The sequence below is a fragment of the Oncorhynchus keta genome, chromosome 8 (genome assembly GCF_023373465.1).
Source record: "Oncorhynchus keta strain PuntledgeMale-10-30-2019 chromosome 8, Oket_V2, whole genome shotgun sequence".
NCBI lineage: Eukaryota > Metazoa > Chordata > Actinopteri > Salmoniformes > Salmonidae > Oncorhynchus > Oncorhynchus keta.
This window is the reverse complement of record NC_068428.1, coordinates 36459730-36483777: the sequence shown is the minus strand read 5'-3', so window position 1 is coordinate 36483777 and position 24048 is coordinate 36459730. Positions and strand designations below refer to the sequence as shown.

Genomic DNA, 24048 nt, shown 5'->3' with positions numbered 1-24048 from the left:
GCCAGTGGAGGCAAACAGTCTCTCTCAGCCAGTGGAGGAAAAGTCTCTCTCAGCCAGTGGAGGAAAAGTCTCTCTCAGCCAGCAGAGGTAAACAGTCTCTCTCAGCCAGCAGAGGCAAAGTCTCTCTCAGCCAGTGGAGGTAAACAGTCTCTCTCAGCCAGCAGAGGTAAACAGTCTCTCTCAGCCAGCAGAGGCAAAGTCTCTCTCAGCCAGTGGAGGCAAACAGTCTCTCTCAGCCAGTGGAGGCAAACAGTCTCTCTCAGCCAGTGGAGGCAAACAGTCTCTCTCAGCCAGCGGAGGTAAACAGTCTCTCTCAGCCAGTGGAGGTAAACAGTCTCTCTCAGTCAGCGGAGGTAAACAGTCTCTCTCAGCCAGCGGAGGTAAACAGTCTCTCTCAGCCAGTGGAGGAAAAGTCTCTCTCAGCCAGCAGAGGTAAACAGTCTCTCTCAGCCAGCAGAGGCAAAGTCTCTCTCAGCCAGTGGAGGCAAACAGTCTCTCTCAGCCAGTGGAGGAAAAGTCTCTCTCAGCCAGTGGAGGCAAACAGTCTCTCTCAGCCAGTGGAGGAAAAGTCTCTCTCAGCCAGCAGAGGTAAACAGTCTCTCTCAGCCAGCAGAGGCAAAGTCTCTCTCAGCCAGTGGAGGCAAACAGTCTCTCTCAGCCAGTGGAGGAAAAGTCTCTCTCAGCCAGCAGAGGTAAACAGTCTCTCTCAGCCAGCAGAGGCAAAGTCTCTCTCAGCCAGTGGAGGTAAACAGTCTCTCTCAGCCAGCAGAGGCAAAGTCTCTCTCAGCCAGCAGAGGTAAACAGTCTCTCTCAGCCAGCAGAGGCAAAGTCTCTCTCAGCCAGCGGAGGTAAACAGTCTCTCTCAGCCAGCAGAGGTAAACAGTCTCTCTCAGCCAGTGGAGGCAAAGTCTCTCTCAGCCAGTGGAGGCAAACAGTCTCTCTCAGCCAGTGGAGGAAAAGTCTCTCTCAGCCAGCAGAGGTAAACAGTCTCTCTCAGCCAGCAGAGGCAAAGTCTCTCTCAGCCAGTGGAGGTAAACAGTCTCTCTCAGCCAGCAGAGGTAAACAGTCTCTCTCAGCCAGCAGAGGCAAAGTCTCTCTCAGCCAGTGGAGGCAAACAGTCTCTCTCAGCCAGTGGAGGAAAAGTCTCTCTCAGCCAGCAGAGGTAAACAGTCTCTCTCAGCCAGCAGAGGCAAAGTCTCTCTCAGCCAGTGGAGGTAAACAGTCTCTCTCAGCCAGCAGAGGTAAACAGTCTCTCTCAGCCAGCAGAGGCAAAGTCTCTCTCAGCCAGTGGAGGCAAACAGTCTCTCTCAGCCAGTGGAGGCAAACAGTCTCTCTCAGCCAGTGGAGGCAAACAGTCTCTCTCAGCCAGCGGAGGTAAACAGTCTCTCTCAGCCAGTGGAGGTAAACAGTCTCTCTCAGTCAGCGGAGGTAAACAGTCTCTCTCAGCCAGCGGAGGTAAACAGTCTCTCTCAGCCAGCGGAGGCAAACAGTCTCTCTCAGCCAAGTTTCAGTTTAAAGTTGTAATGTCACAATTAAAGTCAAATGCCTTTCTTGGCAGCTCAAACCCCAACAACGCAGTAATCAATAACAATGTAGTACTAAAAATAACAAGGTAAAACGAAAACACGCTAGATATAATAAATCAGAAGAACACGAGTAACAATATTATATACAGGGTCAGTTCCAGAACCACATTTACAATATGCAGTGATTCTGGAAGGATAGAGGTAGATATGTATAGGGATAAACATACTATATACAGGGTCAGTTCCAGAACCACATTTACAATATGCAGTGATACTGGAAGGATAGAGGTAGATATGTATAGGGATAAACATACTATATACTATATTGGGGTGGCAGGTAGCCTAGTGGTTAGAGCGTTGGGCCAGTAATCAAAAGGTTGCTAGATCGAATCCCTAAGCTGACAGGGTAAAAATCTGTTGTTCTGCCCCTGAATGTTCTGGGGTGATAGAGTTAGATATGTATGGGGTAAATGTACTAGGGCAGCCTAGTGGTTAGAATGTTGGACTAGTAACCGGAAGGTTGCAAGTTCAAACCCCCGAGCTGACAAGGTACAAACCCACTGTTCCTAGGCTGTTCTTGAAATAAGAATTTGTTCTTAACTGACTTACCTAGTGAAATAAAGGTAAAATACAGGGTCATTTCCAGTACCATGTTGTCAATGCGCAGGGATACTGGAGTGATAGAGGTAGATATGTATAGGGGTAAGGTGACTAGGTATCAGGATATATGATATAGCAGCAGCACATATGAGGATTGTATGTGAGTGGGTGTGTGTAGAGTCAGTATAAATGTATGAGCATATGTGTGTGTGAACAAATTATGGAGTGTGTGTAATGTGCAGTGCCCTGTCAGTGTGCATAGAGGCAAGAATAAAATACAAAGGTCAACTCAGACAGTCTGTGTACCTATTTGGCAGTCTAATGGCTTGTGGATAGAATCTGTTCAGGAGCCTGTTAGTGTCAGACTTGTTGATCTGTTTGCCGGGCAGAAGAAGAGAGAAAAGGTTGGAGCCTTTAAACATTGTCTGGGCCTTTCTTCCACACTGCCTGATATAGAGGTCCTGGATGGTAGGGAGCTCTGCCCCAGTGAAGTACTGGGCAGTGTGATGAGCTTGGAGGGGACAATGGTGTTGAACGCTGTAGTCAATGAACAGCTTTCTCACATAGGTGTTCATTTTGTCCAGGTGGGAAAGGACAGTGTGGAGTGCAATTGAGATTGCGTTGTCTATGCGATCTGTTGGGGCGGTATGCGAATTGGAGTGGGTATAGTTTGTCTTGGATGGTGGAGTTTATGTGTGCCATAACCAGCCTCTCAAAGCACTTCATGATTACAGAAGTGAGTGCAACAGGGTGGTAGTTGCTGTGGCATGAAGCCTTGGAGTTCTTGGGAACAGGAATGATGGTGGTCATTTTAAAACGTGTGGAGCTTACAGACTGAGACAAGGAGAGGTTGAAAACTACAGTGAATAGGCAGTTTAAGTCACTACAGACATGGATTCAATCCCAGGCTGTGTCATAGGACGGCACACAATTGATCTGATCTGCCAAATGGGGGACGAGGGAGGTCCTTGTATTATTTATTGTGGGTAAAGTAACAGTGGACTTTTTCGTCCCTCATGGCGACGGAGACATGTTCATGGATGTGTGGCATCACGTGTCTTAATTAAAATCGTCGGCAACCAGAAAAGCAGCCTCTCTCAGCCAGCGGAGGCAGACAGTGTCTCTCAGCCAGTGGACTCTATTAGGCCTACATCACTGGGAGGAGACCGTCTAATGGACAGAACACATCACTGAGAGGAGACCGTCTAATGGATAGATAACACATCATTGAGAGGAGACCGTCTAATGGACAGATAACACATCACTGGGAGGAGACCGTCTAATGGACAGATAACACATCACTGGGAGGAGACCGTCTAATGGACAGATAACACATCACTGGGAGGAGACCGTCTAATGGACAGATAACACATCACTGAGAGGAGACCGTCTAATGGACAGATAACACATCACTGGGAGGAGACCGTCTAATGGACAGATAACACATCACTGAGAGGAGACCGTCTAATGGACAGATAACACATCACTGAGAGGAGACCGTCTAATGGACAGATAACACATCACTGAGAGGAGACCGTCTAATGGACAGATAACACATCACTGGGAGGAGACCGTCTAATGGACAGATAACACATCACTGAGAGGAGACCGTCTAATGGACAGATAACACATCACTGAGAGGAGACCGTCTAATGGACAGATAACACATCACTGAGAGGAGACCGTCTAATGGACAGATAACACATCACTGAGAGGAGACCGTCTAATGGACAGATAACACATCACTGGGAGGAGACCGTCTAATGGACAGATAACACATCACTGAGAGGAGACCGTCTAATGGACAGATAACACATCACTGGGAGGAGACCGTCTAATGGACAGATAACACATCACTGAGAGGAGACCGTCTAATGGACAGATAACACATCACTGAGAGGAGACCGTCTAATGGACAGATAACACATCACTGGGAGGAGACCGTCTAATGGACAGATAACACATCACTGGGAGGAGACCGTCTAATGGACAGATAACACATCACTGAGAGGAGACCGTCTAATGGACAGATAACACATCACTGAGAGGAGACCGTCTAATGGACAGATAACACATCACTGAGAGGAGACCGTCTAATGGACAGATAACACATCACTGAGAGGAGACCGTCTAATGGACAGATAACACATCACTGGGAGGAGACCGTCTAATGGACAGATAACACATCACTGGGAGGAGACCGTCTAATGGACAGATAACACATCACTGGGAGGAGACCGTCTAATGGACAGATAACACATCACTGAGAGGAGACCGTCTAATGGACAGATAACACATCACTGAGAGGAGACCGTCTAATGGACAGATAACACATCACTGAGAGGAGACCGTCTAATGGACAGATAACACATCACTGAGAGGAGACCGTCTAATGGACAGATAACACATCACTGGGTCTAAGGAGACCGTCTAATGGACAGATAACACATCACTGAGAGGAGACCGTCTAATGGACAGATAACACATCACTGAGAGGAGACCGTCTAATGGACAGATAACACATCACTGAGAGGAGACCGTCTAATGGACAGATAACACATCACTGAGAGGAGACCGTCTAATGGACAGATAACACATCACTGAGAGGAGACCGTCTAATGGACAGATAACACATCACTGAGAGGAGACCGTCTAATGGACAGATAACACATCACTGAGAGGAGACCGTCTAATGGACAGATAACACATCACTGAGAGGAGACCGTCTAATGGACAGATAACACATCACTGGGAGGAGACCGTCTAATGGACAGATAACACATCACTGAGAGGAGACCGTCTAATGGACAGATAACACATCACTGAGAGGAGACCGTCTAATGGACAGATAACACATCACTGAGAGGAGACCGTCTAATGGACAGATAACACATCACTGAGAGGAGACCGTCTAATGGACAGATAACACATCACTGAGAGGAGACCGTCTAATGGACAGATAACACATCACTGAGAGGAGACCGTCTAATGGACAGATAACACATCACTGAGAGGAGACCGTCTAATGGACAGATAACACATCACTGAGAGGAGACCGTCTAATGGACAGATAACACATCACTGAGAGGAGACCGTCTAATGGACAGATAACACATCACTGAGAGGAGACCGTCTAATGGACAGATAACACATCACTGAGAGGAGACCGTCTAATGGACAGATAACACATCACTGAGAGGAGACCGTCTAATGGACAGATAACACATCACTGAGAGGAGACCGTCTAATGGACAGATAACACATCACTGAGAGGAGACCGTCTAATGGACAGATAAGACATCACTGAGAGGAGACCGTCTAATGGACAGATAACACATCACTGAGAGGAGACCGTCTAATGGACAGATAACACATCACTGAGAGGAGACCGTCTAATGGACAGATAACACATCACTGAGAGGAGACCGTCTAATGGACAGATAACACATCACTGGGAGGAGACCGTCTAATGGACAGATAACACATCACTGGGAGGAGACCGTCTAATGGACAGATAACACATCACTGGGAGGAGACCGTCTAATGGACAGATAACACATCACTGAGAGGAGACCGTCTAATGGACAGATAACACATCACTGAGAGGAGACCGTCTAATGGACAGATAACACATCACTGAGAGGAGACCGTCTAATGGACAGATAACACATCACTGAGAGGAGACCGTCTAATGGACAGATAACACATCACTGAGAGGAGACCGTCTAATGGACAGATAACACATCACTGAGAGGAGACCGTCTAATGGACAGATAACACATCACTGAGAGGAGACCGTCTAATGGACAGATAACACATCACTGGGAGGAGACCGTCTAATGGACAGATAACACATCACTGAGAGGAGACCGTCTAATGGAGAGATAACACATCACTGAGAGGAGACCGTCTAATGGACAGATGACACATCACTGGGAGGAGACCGTCTAATGGACAGATAACACATCACTGAGAGGAGACCGTCTAATGGACAGATAACACATCACTGAGAGGAGACCGTCTAATGGACAGATAACACATCACTGGGAGGAGACCATCTAATGGACAGATAACACATCACTGGGAGGAGACCGTCTAATGGACAGATAACACATCACTGAGAGGAGACCGTCTAATGGACAGATAACGGTCAATAGACACTGTGGAGAAAAACCAATGAAACCATTCAGCTCTTTCTTATTGTCTTTCCATCGCTCTTCATTCCTATTTGTTATTCCTTGCACTCTCTTTCCCTTCTGCCCATGTTAACACCATATCAATCAATCAATTTATCAATCAAATGTATTCATATAGCCTTTTTACACCAGCAGATGTCACAAAGTGCTTTTATAGAAAACCCAGCCTAAAACCTATATCATGGTGGCCTCCACTCCTCTCCCCCTTCCACCACCCCTTAAATCTCTGCATGGTCCAGAACTCACCTCGTCCATCATCCCTCGCCTCCCTCCCTCATTCCCTCCTTCCATCAATCCATCCCTCATTCCCTCCCTCCATCCACATGCCTGGGGATTGATCAGGCCTCATCCCTCAGGCCGGATGTCACACTGTCTCTCTCTCTCTCTCTCTCTCTCTCTCTCTCTCTCTCTCTCTCTCTCTCTCTCTCTCTCTCTCTCTCTCTCTCTCTCTCTCTCTCTCTCTCTCTCTCTCTCTCTCTCTCTCTCTCTCTCTCTCTCTCTCTCTCTCTCTCTCTCTCTCTCTCTCTCTCTCTCTCTCTCTCTCTCTCGTCACGCCATCTGGCCTGCGTGTGTCATCATCTCCAGGTGATTGACAGCTGTGGAGAGGGCGGAGCCCAGAGGCGGATCGCCACACCAAACCTGTATTCACCCTAATCATTAGTGCTGCTGGGTGACTGGTGGTGGGTGGGCTGTTGGCCTGTCACTCATATCAGGGAGGGGGATGCTGAGTGTGGGAGTTCATGGAGCGAAGGTGTGAGATATTGAGTAAATGGCTGCCTTCCTCCTCAGGCCCGTCTACTGTACAATGCCGATAGTATACATGCTATGTGTGTTTGTGTACATCCTGCGTCTATACATTAATTCTGTTTATCCCGTTGATCGTCTCTCTGTATTTTGTTTATTGTGGTAGCAGTATTTTACTGTGTAACACTTCTTTACATGCAAATGTATATGTAATGACGTAATAAAGGAGATGCTGATTCTTGTTGTGTGCCATGTCATCCACTTCACAGTGACACGATCATAGTCACGCACGCACACACGCACACACACGCACGCACGCACGCACACACACACGCACGCACACACGCACGCACACGCACACACACACACGCACGCACACACGCACGCGCTCACGCACGCACACACACATGCACGTACGCACACACACACACTCAGGGCAGAAAGGCAGTACCATTATGACACTGTATGGTAACACTGCTCCTGTACAAGGCCCTTCCACCAAATCGGAAATCGGTGCCTTTTGAGAACTGTCATTTTGTCAAAAAAACCTTTGGATTTCACCTCATTTTCATTCACTGTCATAAAGAACACATGTTGTATTTCATAAAAAGTAGTTTTCTCATCTCAAGGTTAAATAAAAACATTACAATAGTAAGTAACAGGGTTGTCCATAACAGAGTTAACCATAACAGGGTTGACCATAACAGGGTTTACCGTAACAGACTTGACCATAACAGGGTTGACCATAACAGGGTTGACCATAACAGGGTTGACCGTAACAGAGTTGACCGTTACAGGGTTGACCATAACAGAGTTGACCATAACAGGGTTGACCGTAACAGACTTGACCATAACAGGGTTGACCATAACAGGGTTGACCGTAACAGGGTTGACCATAACAGGGTTGACCATAACAGGGTTGACCGTATCAGACTTGACCATAACAGGGTTGACCATAACTGAGTTGACCATAACAGGGTTGACCATAACAGAGTTGACCATAACAGGGTTGACCATAACAGGGTTGACCATAACAGAGTTGACCATAACAGGGTTGACCATAACAGGGTTGACCGTAACAGACTTGACCATAACAGGGTTGACCATAACAGGGTTGACCGTAACAGAGTTGACCGTTACAGGGTTGACCATAACAGGGTTGATGATTTCTTATTAAATCAGCCATAAATCCCCTTGTGACAGGAGGAATGGAAGCTTGTTGTGTGTAACAGGGAGGGGCAATTGAATGCACGCAACAACAAAAAAAACACTTCTAGCCTGTCTATCACAGGGGGATGATGGCACCTTAATTGGGGAGGACGGGCTCATGGTAATGGCTGGAATGGAATCAGTGGAATGGTATCAAATACATCAAACACATACTGAAGGTTCCATGTGTTTGATGCCATTCTATTCCAGCCATTGTTATGAGCCGTCCTCGCCTCAGCAGCCTCCAGTGCTGTCTATACTGTATGGTTAACAGGGTTGACGCTTTATTAATGACCTGCTCAGTTTTCCACCACAAAACACAAGAAAATTGCCCAAAAGAGTAGAACCAGCTCACCTGATTTGACTAGATGTTTCTTTTGAAAATGTTTTTTTTTAAGGAATAGTTTCATCATATTAAAACGAGAGTTCAGTTCACATGACAGGGTTGACCTTAAACTGAAGGACAGACGGAAATGAATCACTGTTCACATTAAATGAATAATCATCTCCAGAGATGACTTTGTCATAGCAACAAATTAACGAGGGCTTTACAGTGATAGTGAAAACCTTTGGGATAATGTGGATTAATATCTTCCTAGAAGTGACACAGGGTTGACAGATGCAAAATGCATAATTTTGGTAATTTAGCAAGTCATTATTCAAATTAAAAATCAGATGCTTTGAATTCTTTGTCTATATTAAAGGGCCCTTTATTTAATATTACAGGCTTTTAAAGTGCACAGTTTCTTCTTAAATTATTAAAGGCCCAGACGCAAAAGGAACAACCCTACTGCTATAACAAATTAGACTGACTGGACCCAGAACAACGGCTCAAAAACAAACACTGTCTCTGACTGAGACCCATCTGGACTGTGTCTGTCTGAAAGATGTGTTCTACAACAAACACTGTCTCTGACTGAGACCCATCTGGACTGTGTCTGTCTGAAAGATGTGCTCAACAACAAACACTGTGTCTGACTGAGACCCATCTGGACTGTGTCTGTCTGAAAGATGTGTCCAACAACAAACACTGTCTCTGACTGAGACCCATCTGGACTGTGTCTGTCTGAAAGATGTGCTCAACAACAAACACTGTCTCTGACTGAGACCCATCTGGACTGTGTCTGTCTGAAAGATGTGCTCAACAACAAACACTGTCTCTGACTGAGACCCATCTGGACTGTGTCTGTCTGAAAGATGTGCTCAACAACAAACACTGTCTCTGACTGGACCCATCTGGACTGTGTCTGTCTGAAAGATGTGCTCAACAACAAACACTGTCTCTGACTGAGACCCATCTGGACTGTGTCTGTCTGAAAGATGTGTTCAACAACAAACACTGTCTCTGACTGAGACCCATCTGGACTGTGTCTGTCTGAAAGACCTGTTCAACAACAAACACTGTCTCTGACTGAGACCCATCTGGACTGTGTCTGTCTGAAAGATGTGCTCAAACACTGTGTCTGACTGAGACCCATCTGGACTGTGTCTGTCTGAAAGACCTGTTCAACAACAAACACTGTCTCTGACTGAGACCCATCTGGACTGTGTCTGTCTGAAAGATGTGCTCAACAACAAACACTGTCTCTGACTGAGACCCATCTGGACTGTGTCTGTCACAACAACAAACAACTGAGACCCATATGGACTCTGTCTGTCTGAAAGATGTGCTCAACAACAAACACTGTCTCTGACTGAGACCCATCTGGACTGTGTCTGTCTGAAAGATGTGCTCAACAACAAACAGTCTCTGACTGAGACCCATCTGGACTGTGTCTGTCTGAAAGATGTGCTCAACAACAAACACTGTGTCTGACTGAGACCCATCTGGACTGTGTCTGTCTGAAAGATGTGTTCTACAACAAACACTGTCTCTGACTGAGACCCATCTGGACTGTGTCTGTCTGAAAGATGTGCTCAACAACAAACACTGTCTCTGACTGAGACCCATCTGGACTGTGTCTGTCTGAAAGATGTGCTCAACAACAAACACTGTCTCTGACTGAGACCCATCTGGACTGTGTGTCTGTCTGAAAGACCTGTTCAACAACAAACACTGTCTCTGACTGAGACCCATCTGGACTGTGTCTGTCTGAAAGATGTGCTCAACAACAAACACTGTCTCTGACTGAGACCCATCTGGACTGTGTGTCTGTCTGAAAATGTTCAACAACAAACACTGTCTCTGACAGACCCATCTGACTGTGTCTGTCTGAAAGATGTGCTCAACAACAAACACTGTGTCTGACTGAGACCCATCTGGACTGTGTCTGTCTGAAAGATGTGCTCAACAACAAACACTGTCTCTGACTGAGACCCATCTGGACTGTGTCTGTCTGAAAGATGTGCTCAACAACAAACACTGTCTCTGACTGAGACCCATCTGGACTGTGTCTGTCTGAAAGATGTGTTCAACAACAAACACTGTCTCTGACTGAGACCCATCTGGACTGTGTCTGTCTGAAAGACCTGTTCAACAACAAACACTGTCTCTGACTGAGACCCATCTGGACTGTGTCTGTCTGAAAGATGTGTTCAACAACAAACACTGTGTCTGACTGAGACCCATCTGGACTGTGTCTGTCTGAAAGATGTGTTCAACAACAAACACTGTCTCTGACTGAGACCCATCTGGACTGTGTCTGTCTGAAAGATGTGTTCAACAACAAACACTGTCTCTGACTGAGAACCATCTGGACTGTGTCTGTCTGAAAGATGTGCAAACACTGTCTCTGACTGAGACCCATCTGGACTGTGTCTGTCTGAAAGATGTGCTCAACAACAAACACTGTCTCTGACTGAGACCCATCTGGACTGTGTCTGTCTGAAAGATGTGTTCAACAACAAACACTGTCTCTGACTGAGAACCATCTGGACTGTGTCTGTCTGAAAGATGTGTTCAACAACAAACACTGTCTCTGACTGAGAACCATCTGGACTGTGTCTGTCTGAAAGATGTGCTCAACAACAAACACTGTCTCTGACTGAGACCCATCTGGACTGTGTCTGTCTGAAAGATGTGTTCAACAACAAACACTGTGTCTGACTGAGACCCATCTGGACTGTGTCTGTCTGAAAGATGTGCTCAACAACAAACACTGTCTCTGACTGAGACCCATCTGGACTGTGTCTGTCTGAAAGATGTGTTCAACAACAAACACTGTGTCTGACTGAGACCCATCTGGACTGTGTCTGTCTGAAAGATGTGCTCAACAACAAACACTGTGTCTGACTGAGACCCATCTGGACTGTGTCTGTCTGAAAGATGTGTTCAACAACAAACACTGTCTCTGACTGAGACCCATCTGGACTGTGTCTGTCTGAAAGATGTGCTCAACAACAAACACTGTGTCTGACTGAGACCCATCTGGACTGTGTCTGTCTGAAAGATGTGCTCAACAACAAACACTGTGTCTGACTGAGACCCATCTGGACTGTGTCTGTCTGAAAGATGTGCTCAACAACAAACACTGTGTCTGACTGAGACCCATCTGGACTGTGTCTGTCTGAAAGATGTGCTCAACAACAAACACTGTGTCTGACTGAGACCCATCTGGACTGTGTCTGTCTGAAAGATGTGCTCAACAACAAACACTGTGTCTGACTGAGACCCATCTGGACTGTGTCTGTCTGAAAGATGTGCTCAACAACAAACACTGTCTCTGACTGAGACCCATCTGGACTGTGTCTGTCTGAAAGATGTGCTCAACAACAAACAACAGACCCATCTGGACTGTGTCTGTCTGAAAGATGTGCTCAACAACAAACACTGTGTCTGACTGAGACCCATCTGGACTGTGTCTGTCTGAAAGATGTGCTCAACAACAAACACTGTCTCTGACTGAGACCCATCTGGACTGTGTCTGTCTGAAAGATGTGTTCAACAACAAACACTGTCTCTGACTGAGACCCATCTGGACTGTGTCTGTCTGAAAGATGTGCTCAACAACAAACACTGTCTCTGACTGAGACCCATCTGGACTGTGTCTGTCTGAAAGATGTGCTCAACAACAAACACTGTCTCTGACTGAGACCCATCTGGACTGTGTCTGTCTGAAAGATGTGTTCAACAACAAACACTGTGTCTGACTGAGACCCATCTGGACTGTGTCTGTCTGAAAGATGTGCTCAACAACAAACACTGTCTCTGACTGAGACCCATCTGGACTGTGTCTGTCTGAAAGATGTGTTCAACAACAAACACTGTCTCTGACTGAGACCCATCTGGACTGTGTCTGTCTGAAAGATGTGCTCAACAACAAACACTGTCTCTGACTGAGACCCATCTGGACTGTGTCTGTCTGAAAGATGTGCTCAACAACAAACACTGTCTCTGACTGAGACCCATCTGGACTGTGTCTGTCTGAAAGATGTGCATGTTTTGGTGCCATGAATCCTACCTTTGTTTTTCAGGCAATATTGAATAATTACAAAAGCAAGGGATTTAATCGGAGACCAGCTGTCCGAAGAGTGTGTGTGTGTGTGTGTGTGTGTGTGTGTGTGTGTGTGTGTGTGTGTGTGTGTGTGTGTGTGTGTGTGTGTGTGTGTGTGTGTGTGTGTGTGTGTGTGTGTGTGTGTGTGTGTGTGTGTGTGTATTCCAAAGCAATTGAGAATATCACAGGGGGGAACTGAAAGCTGCACCTATGGTTGGACTTATGACTAATGCAAGCACGTACGCCATCACACACACACGCATGCGAGTAAACACACACACACACACACACACACACACACACACACACACACACACACACACACACACACACACACACACACACACACACACACACACACACACACACACACACACTCGCATGGAAGTACACACGCACACAAACGCACTTCCCCCATACCTCTACCCCTCTACACACATCTCCATTCAGGTAGGTAGTTACCTGAGGGACTCAGCCATGCGTCGTAGGTCCTCGTTCTGCTGCTTGAGGCGTTCCAGCTTGGCAAGGATCTTGGATAGCTCTCTGCTGGATCTCTCTGGGTGCTCACTGTCCCTCACCAGGTGGCCCCCGATGTAGAATAGCAGCGTGCCCCACGCCAGCAGTACCAGGGTAACCCAGCGCCAGGAGCCCGCCCATGGCCGCATCGTAGCTCAGCCTGCCCACCTACACACACCGTCGCGACCCGTCACAATAGCCGCCTGGGCATCCTCACTGGCACCGCAGTGCAGGGGCAGTGGGAGGGAGGTGGTGAGAGAGAGGAGGGTTTTTGGGGCAGTGTATCTCTGGTGAGGTTCAGCCTCTTCTCCGTGTGCTAGAGCATGACCGACGCCCCTTGCTGTTGTTCTAGCCCTGTCCTGCTAGGGTCTCCACCTTTTGCTCTTTGTGACTGTGTCGCCTTCCGCTCCACTCCTAGCCCCCTGCTGGTCCCCCCTGGTCTGTACGTGTCACCACTTTCTCTAGCGTCCTCCTGTCTTACTTCATGTGTTTGGCCTGGCTCCTTTGGGGACAGAGAGAGAGAGAAAGAGAGCTAGTCAAACAGACAGAAAGACAAAGGGATTGATGGATGGACAGATGGACAGACAGACACACACACGGACCCACATAGACAGACAGATGCCAGGGGAGCTGAGCAACAGAGCCAAACTCCCAGAGAAGGACAGGCGCAGCTCAGAGGAACAAGGCTTGCTGGCTGTAACAGTGGGGGCATTGTGTGACTGGCCCTGACAGAGCCGAGGCTCAGCAACCCCACAGGATTGTTCAGCATGACACTGCAATTTACATTTCCATCGTGATGTACAACGCTCCAAGAGCCATGTGCTGTGATGAGAAAACAAAGAGACTGGGATGTTCTGTTTTCTCTCTCTCCCTCTCCCCCCCTCTCTCTCTCTCTCTCTCTCTCTCTCTCTCTTTAACTCTCTCTCTTTCTTCTCTCTACTCTCAAACACTTTCTCACCCCCACTTTCTCTATCTATCTAACTCTGCTTCCCACCTTCTTCCTCCTCCCCGCCCCATCTCATGGCTAAACCCAATGGCTAATATGGAGCCACCATCGCCACTGTCTCTGTGACAAAGTGCGGCATTGTCAATGCAATGTGGTGAGCCCAGTGTCATTACTTCAGAGAGCAAGAGAGAGAGCGAGACAAAGAGAGAGAGGGAGACAGAGTGAGAGAGAAAGAGAGAGAGAGTTATCGAGAGAGAGAGAAAGAGTGATAGAGAAAGAGGGAGAGAGAGCGAGAGAGAGAGAAAGAGAGAGAGAGAAAAGAAGACAGAGAGAGTGAAAGAGTGAGAGAGACAGAGAAAGACCATATTAGAGAGACATATTTCCCCCAGATCACACAGATCCACAAAGAATTCGAAAACATATCCAATTTTGAAAAACTCCCATATCTACTGGGTGAAATTCCACAGTGTGCCATCACAGCAGCAAGATTTGTGACCTGTTGCCACGAGAAAAGGGCAACCAGTGAAGAACAAACACCATTGTAAATACAACCCATATTTATGCTTATTTATTTTATCTTGTGTCCTTTAACTATTTGTACATTGTGTATATATATATATTTATAATATGACATTTGTAATGTCTTTACTGTTTTGAAACTGTTGTATGTGTAATGTTTACTGTTAATTTTTGTTGTTTTTCACTTTATATATTCACTTTGTATGTTGTCTACCTCACTTGCTTTGGCAATGTTAACACATGTTTCCCATGCCAATAAAGTTCTTGAATTGAATTGAATTGAATTGAAAGAGTGATAGAGAAAGAGAGACAGAGAGAGAGCAAGAGAGCGGGAGAGAGAGCGAGACAGAGAGAGAAAGAGAGATAGGGAGACAGACAGAGAGGGAGACAGAGGTAGAGAGAGAGGGAGAGGGAGACAGAGAGAGAGAAATTGTAATAGAGAAAGAGAGACAGAGATAGAGAAAGGGAGAAAGACAGACAGAGAGAGATAGAGAGAGAAATAGAGCGAGAAAGAGAGAAATATAGATAGACAGAGTGTGAGAGAGAGAGAGAAACGGGAAGGTGTTCTGTAGTATTATAAATGTAAGAGTTCTAAACTTCCTTAATAAGCACAATGTCTTGAGTAAAAGCCAAATTGGATTTATACCAAAACATTGCACGACTGATCATATTTACACCCTACACACCCTGATAGATAAACATGTCCACCAAAATAATATCAAAATATACGCTTGCTTTATCGACTTCCAAAAAGCATTTGTTACTATTTGGCATACAGGACTGTTCTACAAAGTTATTGAAAGTGGTGTAGGGGGTAATACATATGACATAATTAAGTCAATGTATACTGGCAATATGTGGAGCATTAAAATTTGCAAGAAAATAACAGAATCCTTTAACCAGGGGCAGGGCCTTCGCCAGGGTTGCAATCTGAGTCCTGCACTCTTCAATATTTACATCAATGAATTGGCCACTATTCTACAAAAATCATCAGCCCCTGTTGTTAGTCTTCACAATTCAGAGGTTAAATGCCTACTCTTCGCAGATGACCTATGCTAATGAATTACTTAAAAATCATACAATGTGATTTTCTGGATTTTTGTTTTAGATTCCGTCTCTCACAGTTGAAGTGTACATATGATAAAAATGACAGACCTCTACATGCTTTGTAAGTAGGAAAACCTGCAAATTCGGCAGTGTATCAAATACTTGTTCTCCCCACTGTTTATATAGAGTACTGCACACACTACAATTACTTAGGTTTAACAATCAGCTTAACTGGATACCGTATTAAAGAAGCATAGAGTGAACTGAAAGAGAAAGCAGAGCATTCTTTGCCATTACAAAACAATTCAAATTGAAATACCTGTTAAAATTTGTCTAAAACTAATTGAATGTGTCATTGAACCAATTGCACTTTATGGCAGCGAGGTGTGGGATCCACTTGCAAAACAAGATTTCATCAAATGGTACAAACACCCCATCGAAACCCTGCATGCAGAGTTCTGTAAGATGCATGCAGGGCAGAATTAGGCCAATACCCACTAATAATAAAAATTCAAAAAAGAGCAATTCAGTTTTGGAAACATCTAAAATACAGTGACCCCCTCTCATATCATTACCAAGCCCTGCATTGCCAAGAGCTGAGCAAAGAAAAGAGTCCCCTCATCCAGCTGGTCCTGGGGCTGAGTTCACAAACCAGAACATCCAATCAATCAGAATAAACCAAATTACAACACAGTCAAAACAAAACTACATTGCTTATTGGGAAAACCAAGCACAAAGCAAAATGCAATGATATCTGGCCCTAAATCGACAGTACACTGTGGCTAACTATTTGACCATGGTTACTGATCAAAACCTTAGGAAAACCTTGACAAAGTACCGGCCCAGTGAGCACAGCCTTGCCATTGAGAAGGGTAGACACAGGAAAACCTGGCTCCTTGTAGAGGAAATGCTGTGCAACCACTGCACAACAGCAGAACCTGAGACAGAGCTGCATTTCCTGACAAAATGTAAAAAAATATATAAAACAATTAGAGTGTCATTTCCCCAAATTTGAAACCCTAATTCAAGGTTTCAAAGACCTCTCTGATGAGAGTAGGCTACCCGTCCTGTTGGGGGAGGACACAGAGAGCTGTGGGTTGGCAGCGCACTATATTGCTGCCTGCCATAAGATAAGGGACAGTGTCTGACAGACCAATCAACCTGCACATGTACTCTACTGTATACTTATTGTTAATGTTATGGTTATTTTGACCCTTGGTTATTGTTACTGTTGTCCCATCGACAATTTTGATTCTTCTTATTTTCATATTTTAAATATCCAAAGTAAGCGTTTGGCAATATGTACATTGTTATGTCATGCCAATAAAGTAAATTTAATTTATTTGAATTGATAGAGAGTGAGAAATAGAAAGACAGACAGACAGAGAGAGAGAGAGAGAGGGAGAGAGAGAGAAAGAGAGACAGACAGAGACAGAGAGAGAAATAAATATATGCAGAGAGAGAGAGAGAGAGAGAGAGAGAGAGAGAGAGAGAGAGACAGACAGAAAGACAGAGAGACAGAGCGAGAGTGAGACAGAAAGAGAGAGAGAGAGAGAGAGAGAGAGAGAGAGAGAGAGAGAGAGAGAGAGCGCACGAGAGAGAGAGCGATACAGAGAGAGATGCTGCTAGAGTCCCATCCACCAAACTACCAGGTGTGAAGGGACGGGACTCAGGGGTGAAAGACTGATGGAGAGAGAGAGTGAGAGGGGGCGAGACAATGTGAGAGTGAAAGAGACAGAGAGAGAAAGAGAGAGAGAGAGAAAGAGAAATATATGCAGAGAGATAGAGGGAGAGAGAGAGAGAGAGAGAGAGAGAGAGAGAGAGACAGAGAGAGACAGAGAGAGAGCGAGAGTGAGACAGAAAGAGAGAGAGAGAGGGAAGGGACTCAGGGGTACAGAGGATAGAGGAGACCTAACTCACTCCATCAAATTAATCAAAACAAGAACATTTGGCAAGAAATTCAAAAGGAAATGATCTTAATTAACAGAGTAGAATGTCATCCTGTGTGCTACCTATATCCCCCCGCTACAATCCCCATACTTTAATGAAGACAGCTTCTACCTTCCTGGAGGGGGAGAACAATCATTTCCAGGCCCAGGGACATGTACTAGTCTGTGGTGACCTAAATGCCAGAACTGGACAAGAACCTGACACCCTCAGCACACAGGGGGACAAACACCTGCCTGGAGATGACAGCATTCCCTCCCCCATGTGCCCCCCAGACACAACTACAACAACATAACCAACAAAAGGGTCCCAACTCCTGCAGCTCTGTCATATGCTGGGTCTGTACATAGTCAATGGTAGGTACACCTATAGCTCTGTTACATCCTGGGTATGTACATAGTCAGTGGTAGGCTTCGAGAGGACTCCTACTGTAGGTACACCTATAGCTCTGTTGCATCCTGGGTATGTACATAGTCAATGGTAGGCTTCGAGAGGACTCCTACTGTAGGTACACCTATAGCTCTGTTGCATCCTGGGTATGTACATAGTCAATGGTAGGCTTCGAGAGGACTCCTACTGTAGGTACACCTATAGCTCTGTTGCATCCTGGGTATGTACATAGTCAATGGTAGGCTTCGAGAGGACTCCTACTGTAGGTACACCTATAGCTCTGTTACATGCTGGGTATGTATATAGTCAGTGGTAGGCTTCGAGAGGACTCCTACGGTAGGTACACCTATAGCTCATCTCCTGGCAGTAGTACTGTAGACTACTTTATCACTGACCTCAACCCAGAGTCTCCCAGAGCGTTCACAGTCAGTCCACTGACACCCCTATCAGACCACAGCAAAATCACAGTCTACTTGAACAGAGCAATACTCAACCATGAGGCAACAAAGCCACGGGAACTGAGTAATATTAAGAAATGCTATAGAAGGAAGAAATGTAGTGTGGAAACCTACCAAAAAAACAATTAGGTAACAACAAATTCAATCCCTTCTAGACTTCCTGGACAAAACGTTCCACTGTAATATAGTGAAGGTGTAAACTTGACAGTTGAAAATGTTAACAGTATATTTGACCTCTCAGCTTCCCTATCTAACCTAAAAATGTCAAACAGAAAACCGGAGAAAATGAACAATGACAAATGGTTTGATGAAGAATGCAAAAATCTGAGAAAGAAATTGAGAAACCTGTCCAGCCAAAAACATAGAGAACCAGAAAACCTGAGTCCACGCCTTCACTCTGGTGAATCACTAAAACAATACATAAAATACACTACAGAAAAAGAAGGAACAGCATGTCAGAAATCTGCTCAATAATTGAAAAATGCATTGAACTCTGTCTCCTGCATTTGACTCCACACCCACGACACCCTGAGCATTACAGAATCCCGCACCTATCAGATTGAATGGAGTCAGCAGGAGCAGCAGCCAACCCTCTCCCATCGATGGAGGAACGGGTTCTCCACCACACCACCGTCCTCCATCGGATCGGATCCGCGATGGATCAAGTGATGGAGAGAATGGACAAATGGGAGAGGAGTGGTCTCCTCTCTCCACCTTCGGCACCCACGGTTCCGGACTCCCCATCTCCCGACTCCAGCACCCTCCGTCTGACGCTACCGAGGGCTTATGATGGAGCGGCGGCGGGTTGCCAGGGGTTTCTGCTTCAGCTGGAGCTATACCTGGCCACCATCAGACCCACTCCCTCAGGAGCAGAGCGGGTGAGTGTCCTCATCTCCTGCCTCATGGGTCGTGCTCTGGAGTGGGCGAACGCAGTCTGGAATGGCCCAGACTCGCGGGAGCACTACACAGAGTTTTCCTGCCACTTCCGTGCCGTGTTTGATCACCCTCTAGACGGCCGAGCGGTGGGAGAACGACTATTTCATCTCAGGCAGGAGAGGAGGAGCGCCCAGGATTACGCGCTGGAGTTCCGGACCTTGGCAGCTGGATCTGGGTGGAACGACAGGGCCCTTATGGACCACTACAGGTGTAGTCTCCGAGAGGACGTCCGCCGGGAGTTAGCGTGTCGGGACACCACTCTGTCACTGGATCAGCTGATCGACATGTCCATTCGACTGGATAATCTGCTGGCTGCCCGCGGGCGTTCAGAGAGGGTTCTGTGCGTTCCACCACCCAGCCCCTCCGCTCCCATTCCCATGGAGTTGGGAGGGGCTACGCCGAGGGGTACCGGAGGAGGAGGCCTTCCCTGCACCAACTGTGGTCGGAGAGGACACACGTCTGATCGGTGCTGGGGGGGTCCGTCTGGGAGTAGAGATGGCAGGCGGAACGCTTCTCGGTCACCCCAGGTGAGTCAGCATCAAACTCACCCAGAACCCCTTGTTGGCCACATGTTTGTCTTAACCTCTTTCCTTCACTTTTTTCCCTCTTCCCAGCATAGGGCGCTAGTCGATTCAGGCGCAGCTGGGAACTTTATGGATCGCGGACTCGCCCTTAAGTTAGGGGTTCCGCTGGTGCCGATAGATTCTCCTTTCCCCGTGCACTCCCTAGATAGCCGGCCACTAGGTTCAGGGATGGTCAGGGAGACCACGGTCCCACTGGACATGGTGACGCAGGGGAATCATAGGGAGCGTATCAGTTTTTTTATTATTGATTCGCCTGCGTTTCCAGTGGTGCTGGGGACTCCCTGGCTGGCCCGGCACAATCCTAAAATTTCGTGGAGACAGGGGTTCTCCAGGGGTGGTCAGAGGAGTGTTCTTTAAGGTGTTTGGGAGTTTCCATCGGTGCCACGTCGGTGGAGAGTCCAGACCAGGGTTCCACGGTGTGCATTCCCCCAAGTATGCCGATTTGGCAATCGCTTTCAGTAAAGTGAAAGCGACTAAATTACCACCTTATCGACCGGGAAGGGATTGTACGATAGATCTCCAGGTAGACGCTGCGCTTCCCAAGAGTCACGTGTACCCACTGTCCCAGGAGGAGACGTTGGCAATGGAGACATATGTCACGGAGTCGCTGGGACAGGGTACATTCGGCCTTCCATTTCACCCGTCTCCTCGAGTTTCTTTTTGTGAGGAAAAGGAGGGAGGTTTGCGTCCGTGTATCGATTATAGAGGTCTAAACGCCATCACAGTGGGGTATAGTTACCCTCTACCTCTCATCGCTACGGCGGTGGAATCGTTCCACGGAACGCAGTTCTTCACAAAACTGGATCTCAGGAGCGCGTATAGTCTGGTGCGTATTCGGAAGGGAGACGAGTGGAAAACCGCATTTAGTACTACATCCGGCCACTATGAGTACCTCGTCATGCCGTATGGGTTAAAAATGCTCCAGCCGTTTTCCAATCCTTTGTAGACGAGATTCTCAGGGACCTGTGCGGGCAGGGAGTGGTTGTTTATATTGATGACATTCTGATCTACTCGGCCACTCACACCGCGCATGTGTCTCTGGTGCGCAAAGTGCTTGGTAGACTGCTGGAGCATGACCTATACGTCAAGGCTGAGAAATGCGTGTTCTCTAAACGAGCCATCTCTTTTCTGGGATATCGCATTTCCACCTCGGGGGTAGTGATGGAGGGTGACCGCATTAGGGCCGTGCGTAATTGGCCGACTCCAACCACGGTAAAGGAGGTGCAGCGGTTTTTGGGTTTTGCCAACTACTACCGGAGGTTTATCCGGGGTTTTGGCCAGATAGCAGCTCCCATCACCTCACTGCTGAAGGGGGGCCCAGTGCGGTTGCAGTGGTCAGCAGAGGCGGACAGAGCATTCAACAACTTGAAGGCGCTGTTCACTGATGCGCCCGTGTTGGCGCATCCGGACCCCTCTCTAGCATTCATAGTGGAGGTGGACGCGTCCGAGGCTGGGGTGGGTGCCGTGCTATCACAGCGCTCGGGTACGCCACCAAAACTCTGCCCCTGCGCTTTCTTCTCAAGGAAGCTCAGCCCAGCGGAGCGTAACTATGATGTGGGGACCGGGAGTTGCTAGCGGTGGTTAGAGCTCTGAAGGTGTGGAGACACTGGCTTGAGGGGGCTAAGCACCCTTTTCTCATCTGGACCGACCACCAGAATCTGGAGTATATTCGGGCAGCTAGGAGACTTAACCCACGTCAGGCAAGGTGGGCCATATTCTTCACCCGGTTCCGGTTTACTTTGTCTTATAGACCGGGCTCCCAGAACGTGAGGGCTGACGCACTGTCCCGCCTTTACGACACGGAGGATGGGTCCACCGAACCTACTCCCATCCTTCCCGCCTCAAAGCTGGTAGCCCCAGTGGTATGGGAGGTGAACTCGGACATCGAGCGGGCGTTACGGGCTGAACCCGCGCCTCCTCAGTGTCCAGCGGGGCGAAGGTACGTGCCGCTTGGTGTTCGGGACAAACTGATTCGGTGGGCTCACGTCCTACCCTCCTCGGGTCACCCTGGGGTGACGAGGACAGTGGGGAGCCTTCAGGGGAGGTATTGGTGTCCTACGTTGGCTAAGGACGTTAAGGGTTATGTCTCCTCCTGTTCAGTGTGCACTCAGAGTAAGGCTCCTAGGCACCTTCCTAGAGGGAAGCTACAACCCCTCCCCGTTCCACAGCGGCCATGGTCACATCTGTCCATAGATTTCCCTACCTATCTTCTGCCGTCTCAGGGGAACACCACGGTTCTAGTGATTGTGGATCGGTTCTCTAAGTCCTGCCGTCTCCTCCCGTTGCCCGGTATCCCTACAGCCCTACAGACTGCGGAGGCATTATTTACCCATGTCTTTCGGCACTACGGGGTGCCGGAGGACATTGTTTCTGATCGGGGCCCCCAATTCACGTCTCGGGTATGGAGAGCGTTCATGGAACGCTTGGGGGTCTCTGTCAGCCTGACCTCCGGTTATCACCCCGAGAGTAATGGGCAGGTGGAGAGAATGAACCAGGAGGTGGGTAGGTTTCTGCGGTCGTATTGCCAGGATCGGCCAGGGGAGTGGGCACGATACATTCCCTGGGCTGAAATGGCTCAGAACTCACTACGCCACTCCTCTACTAACGTGTCCCCTTTTCAGTGTGTGTTGGGGTACCAGCCGGTCCTGGCACCATGGCATCCGAGCCAGACCGAGGCTCCTGCGGTGGAGGAATGGGTACAGCGCTCCAAGGAGACCTGGAGGGCCGTCCAGGAATCTCTACGACAAGCGAGTGGACGGCAGAAGAGGAGTGCTGACCGCCACCGCAGTGAGGCCCCCGTGTTTGTACCGGGGGACAGGGTCTGGCTCTCGACCCGAAACCTACCTCTCCGCTTGCCCTGCCGGAAGCTGGGTCCGCAGTGTGTAGGGCCCTTTAAAGTCCTGAGGAGAATAAACGAGGTGTGTTATCGATTACAACTCCCTTCCTATTATCGTATTAACCCCTCGTTTCATGTGTCTCTCCTCAGGCCGGTGGTAGCTGGTCCCCTGCAGGACAGTGAGGTACCGGAGGTCCCTCCCCCCCCTCTGGACATCGAGGGGACCCCGGCGTACACGATCCGGGCCATTCTGGACTCAAGACGCTGGGTGAGGGGCCTGCAGTACCTCGTGGACTGGGAGGGGTACGGTCCGGAGGAGAGGTGCTGGGTACCGGTGGGGGACATCTTGGATCCATCCATGTTGAGGGATTTCCATCGCCTCCATCCGGATCGCCCTGCACCTCGTCCTCCGGGGCGACCTCGAGGACAGTGTCGGCGCGCTGCGGGAGCCGCGCGTCAGGGGGGGGGGGTACTGTCACGAGTCCGACCGAGGGTGTTTCCCCTTCCCGGGCGGGTGGCGCTCGGCGGTCGTCGTCACCGGCCTATTAGCTGCCACTGATTGTTTTTCCTCCCCCTCCTTTTTTTGTTTAGTGGTAGCACCTGTTCATGTTAATTAGTTTGTCTTTATTAGACAGCCGGCCCGCCTGGTTGTTGTGCGGGATTATTTCTATGTAACCTTCGGCTCTGTTGTAGAGGTACGTGTTAGTGCCTAGTCGTGATTTTTTCCATTTTACTTTTTGATTCCCTGTGGTTGGGAACGTACTTTTGTGAGCACCCTGTGGTGCGTTGGTGCTATTAAAAGACGCACAGCATTGAACTCTGTCTCCTGCATTTGACTCCACACCCACGACACCCGGAGCATTACAAATGCTATATGGCCCTGAACAGAGAGTACACAGTGGCAGAATACCTGACCACTGTGACTGACCCAAACGTAAGGAAGGCGTTGACACTGTACATACTCAGTGAGCATAGCCTTGCTATTGAGAAAGGCCGCTGTAGGCAGACCTGGCTTTCAAGAGAAGACAGGCTATGTGCACATTGCCCACAAAATGAGGTGGAAACTGAGCTGCACTTCCTAACCTCCTGCCAAATAAATGACCATATTAGAGACACATATTTCCCTCAGATTACACAGATCCACAAAGAATTTGAAAAGAA

The 24048-nt window shown here is 47.9% G+C and overlaps 1 protein-coding gene across 1 annotated transcript in view; it reads right to left on the bottom strand.

Annotated features, from left to right (window-relative positions):
• The window catches only part of LOC118387123 (alpha-(1,6)-fucosyltransferase-like), a 211907-nt gene that overhangs the window by 68902 nt on the left and 118957 nt on the right, over positions 1-24048 (bottom strand). Inside the window, exon 2 of the mRNA XM_035775290.2 lies at positions 13171-13726. Within this exon, the coding sequence (XP_035631183.1) occupies positions 13171-13373 (203 nt within the window). The 5' untranslated portion in view covers positions 13374-13726. The remainder of the gene's footprint in view (positions 1-13170; positions 13727-24048) is intronic.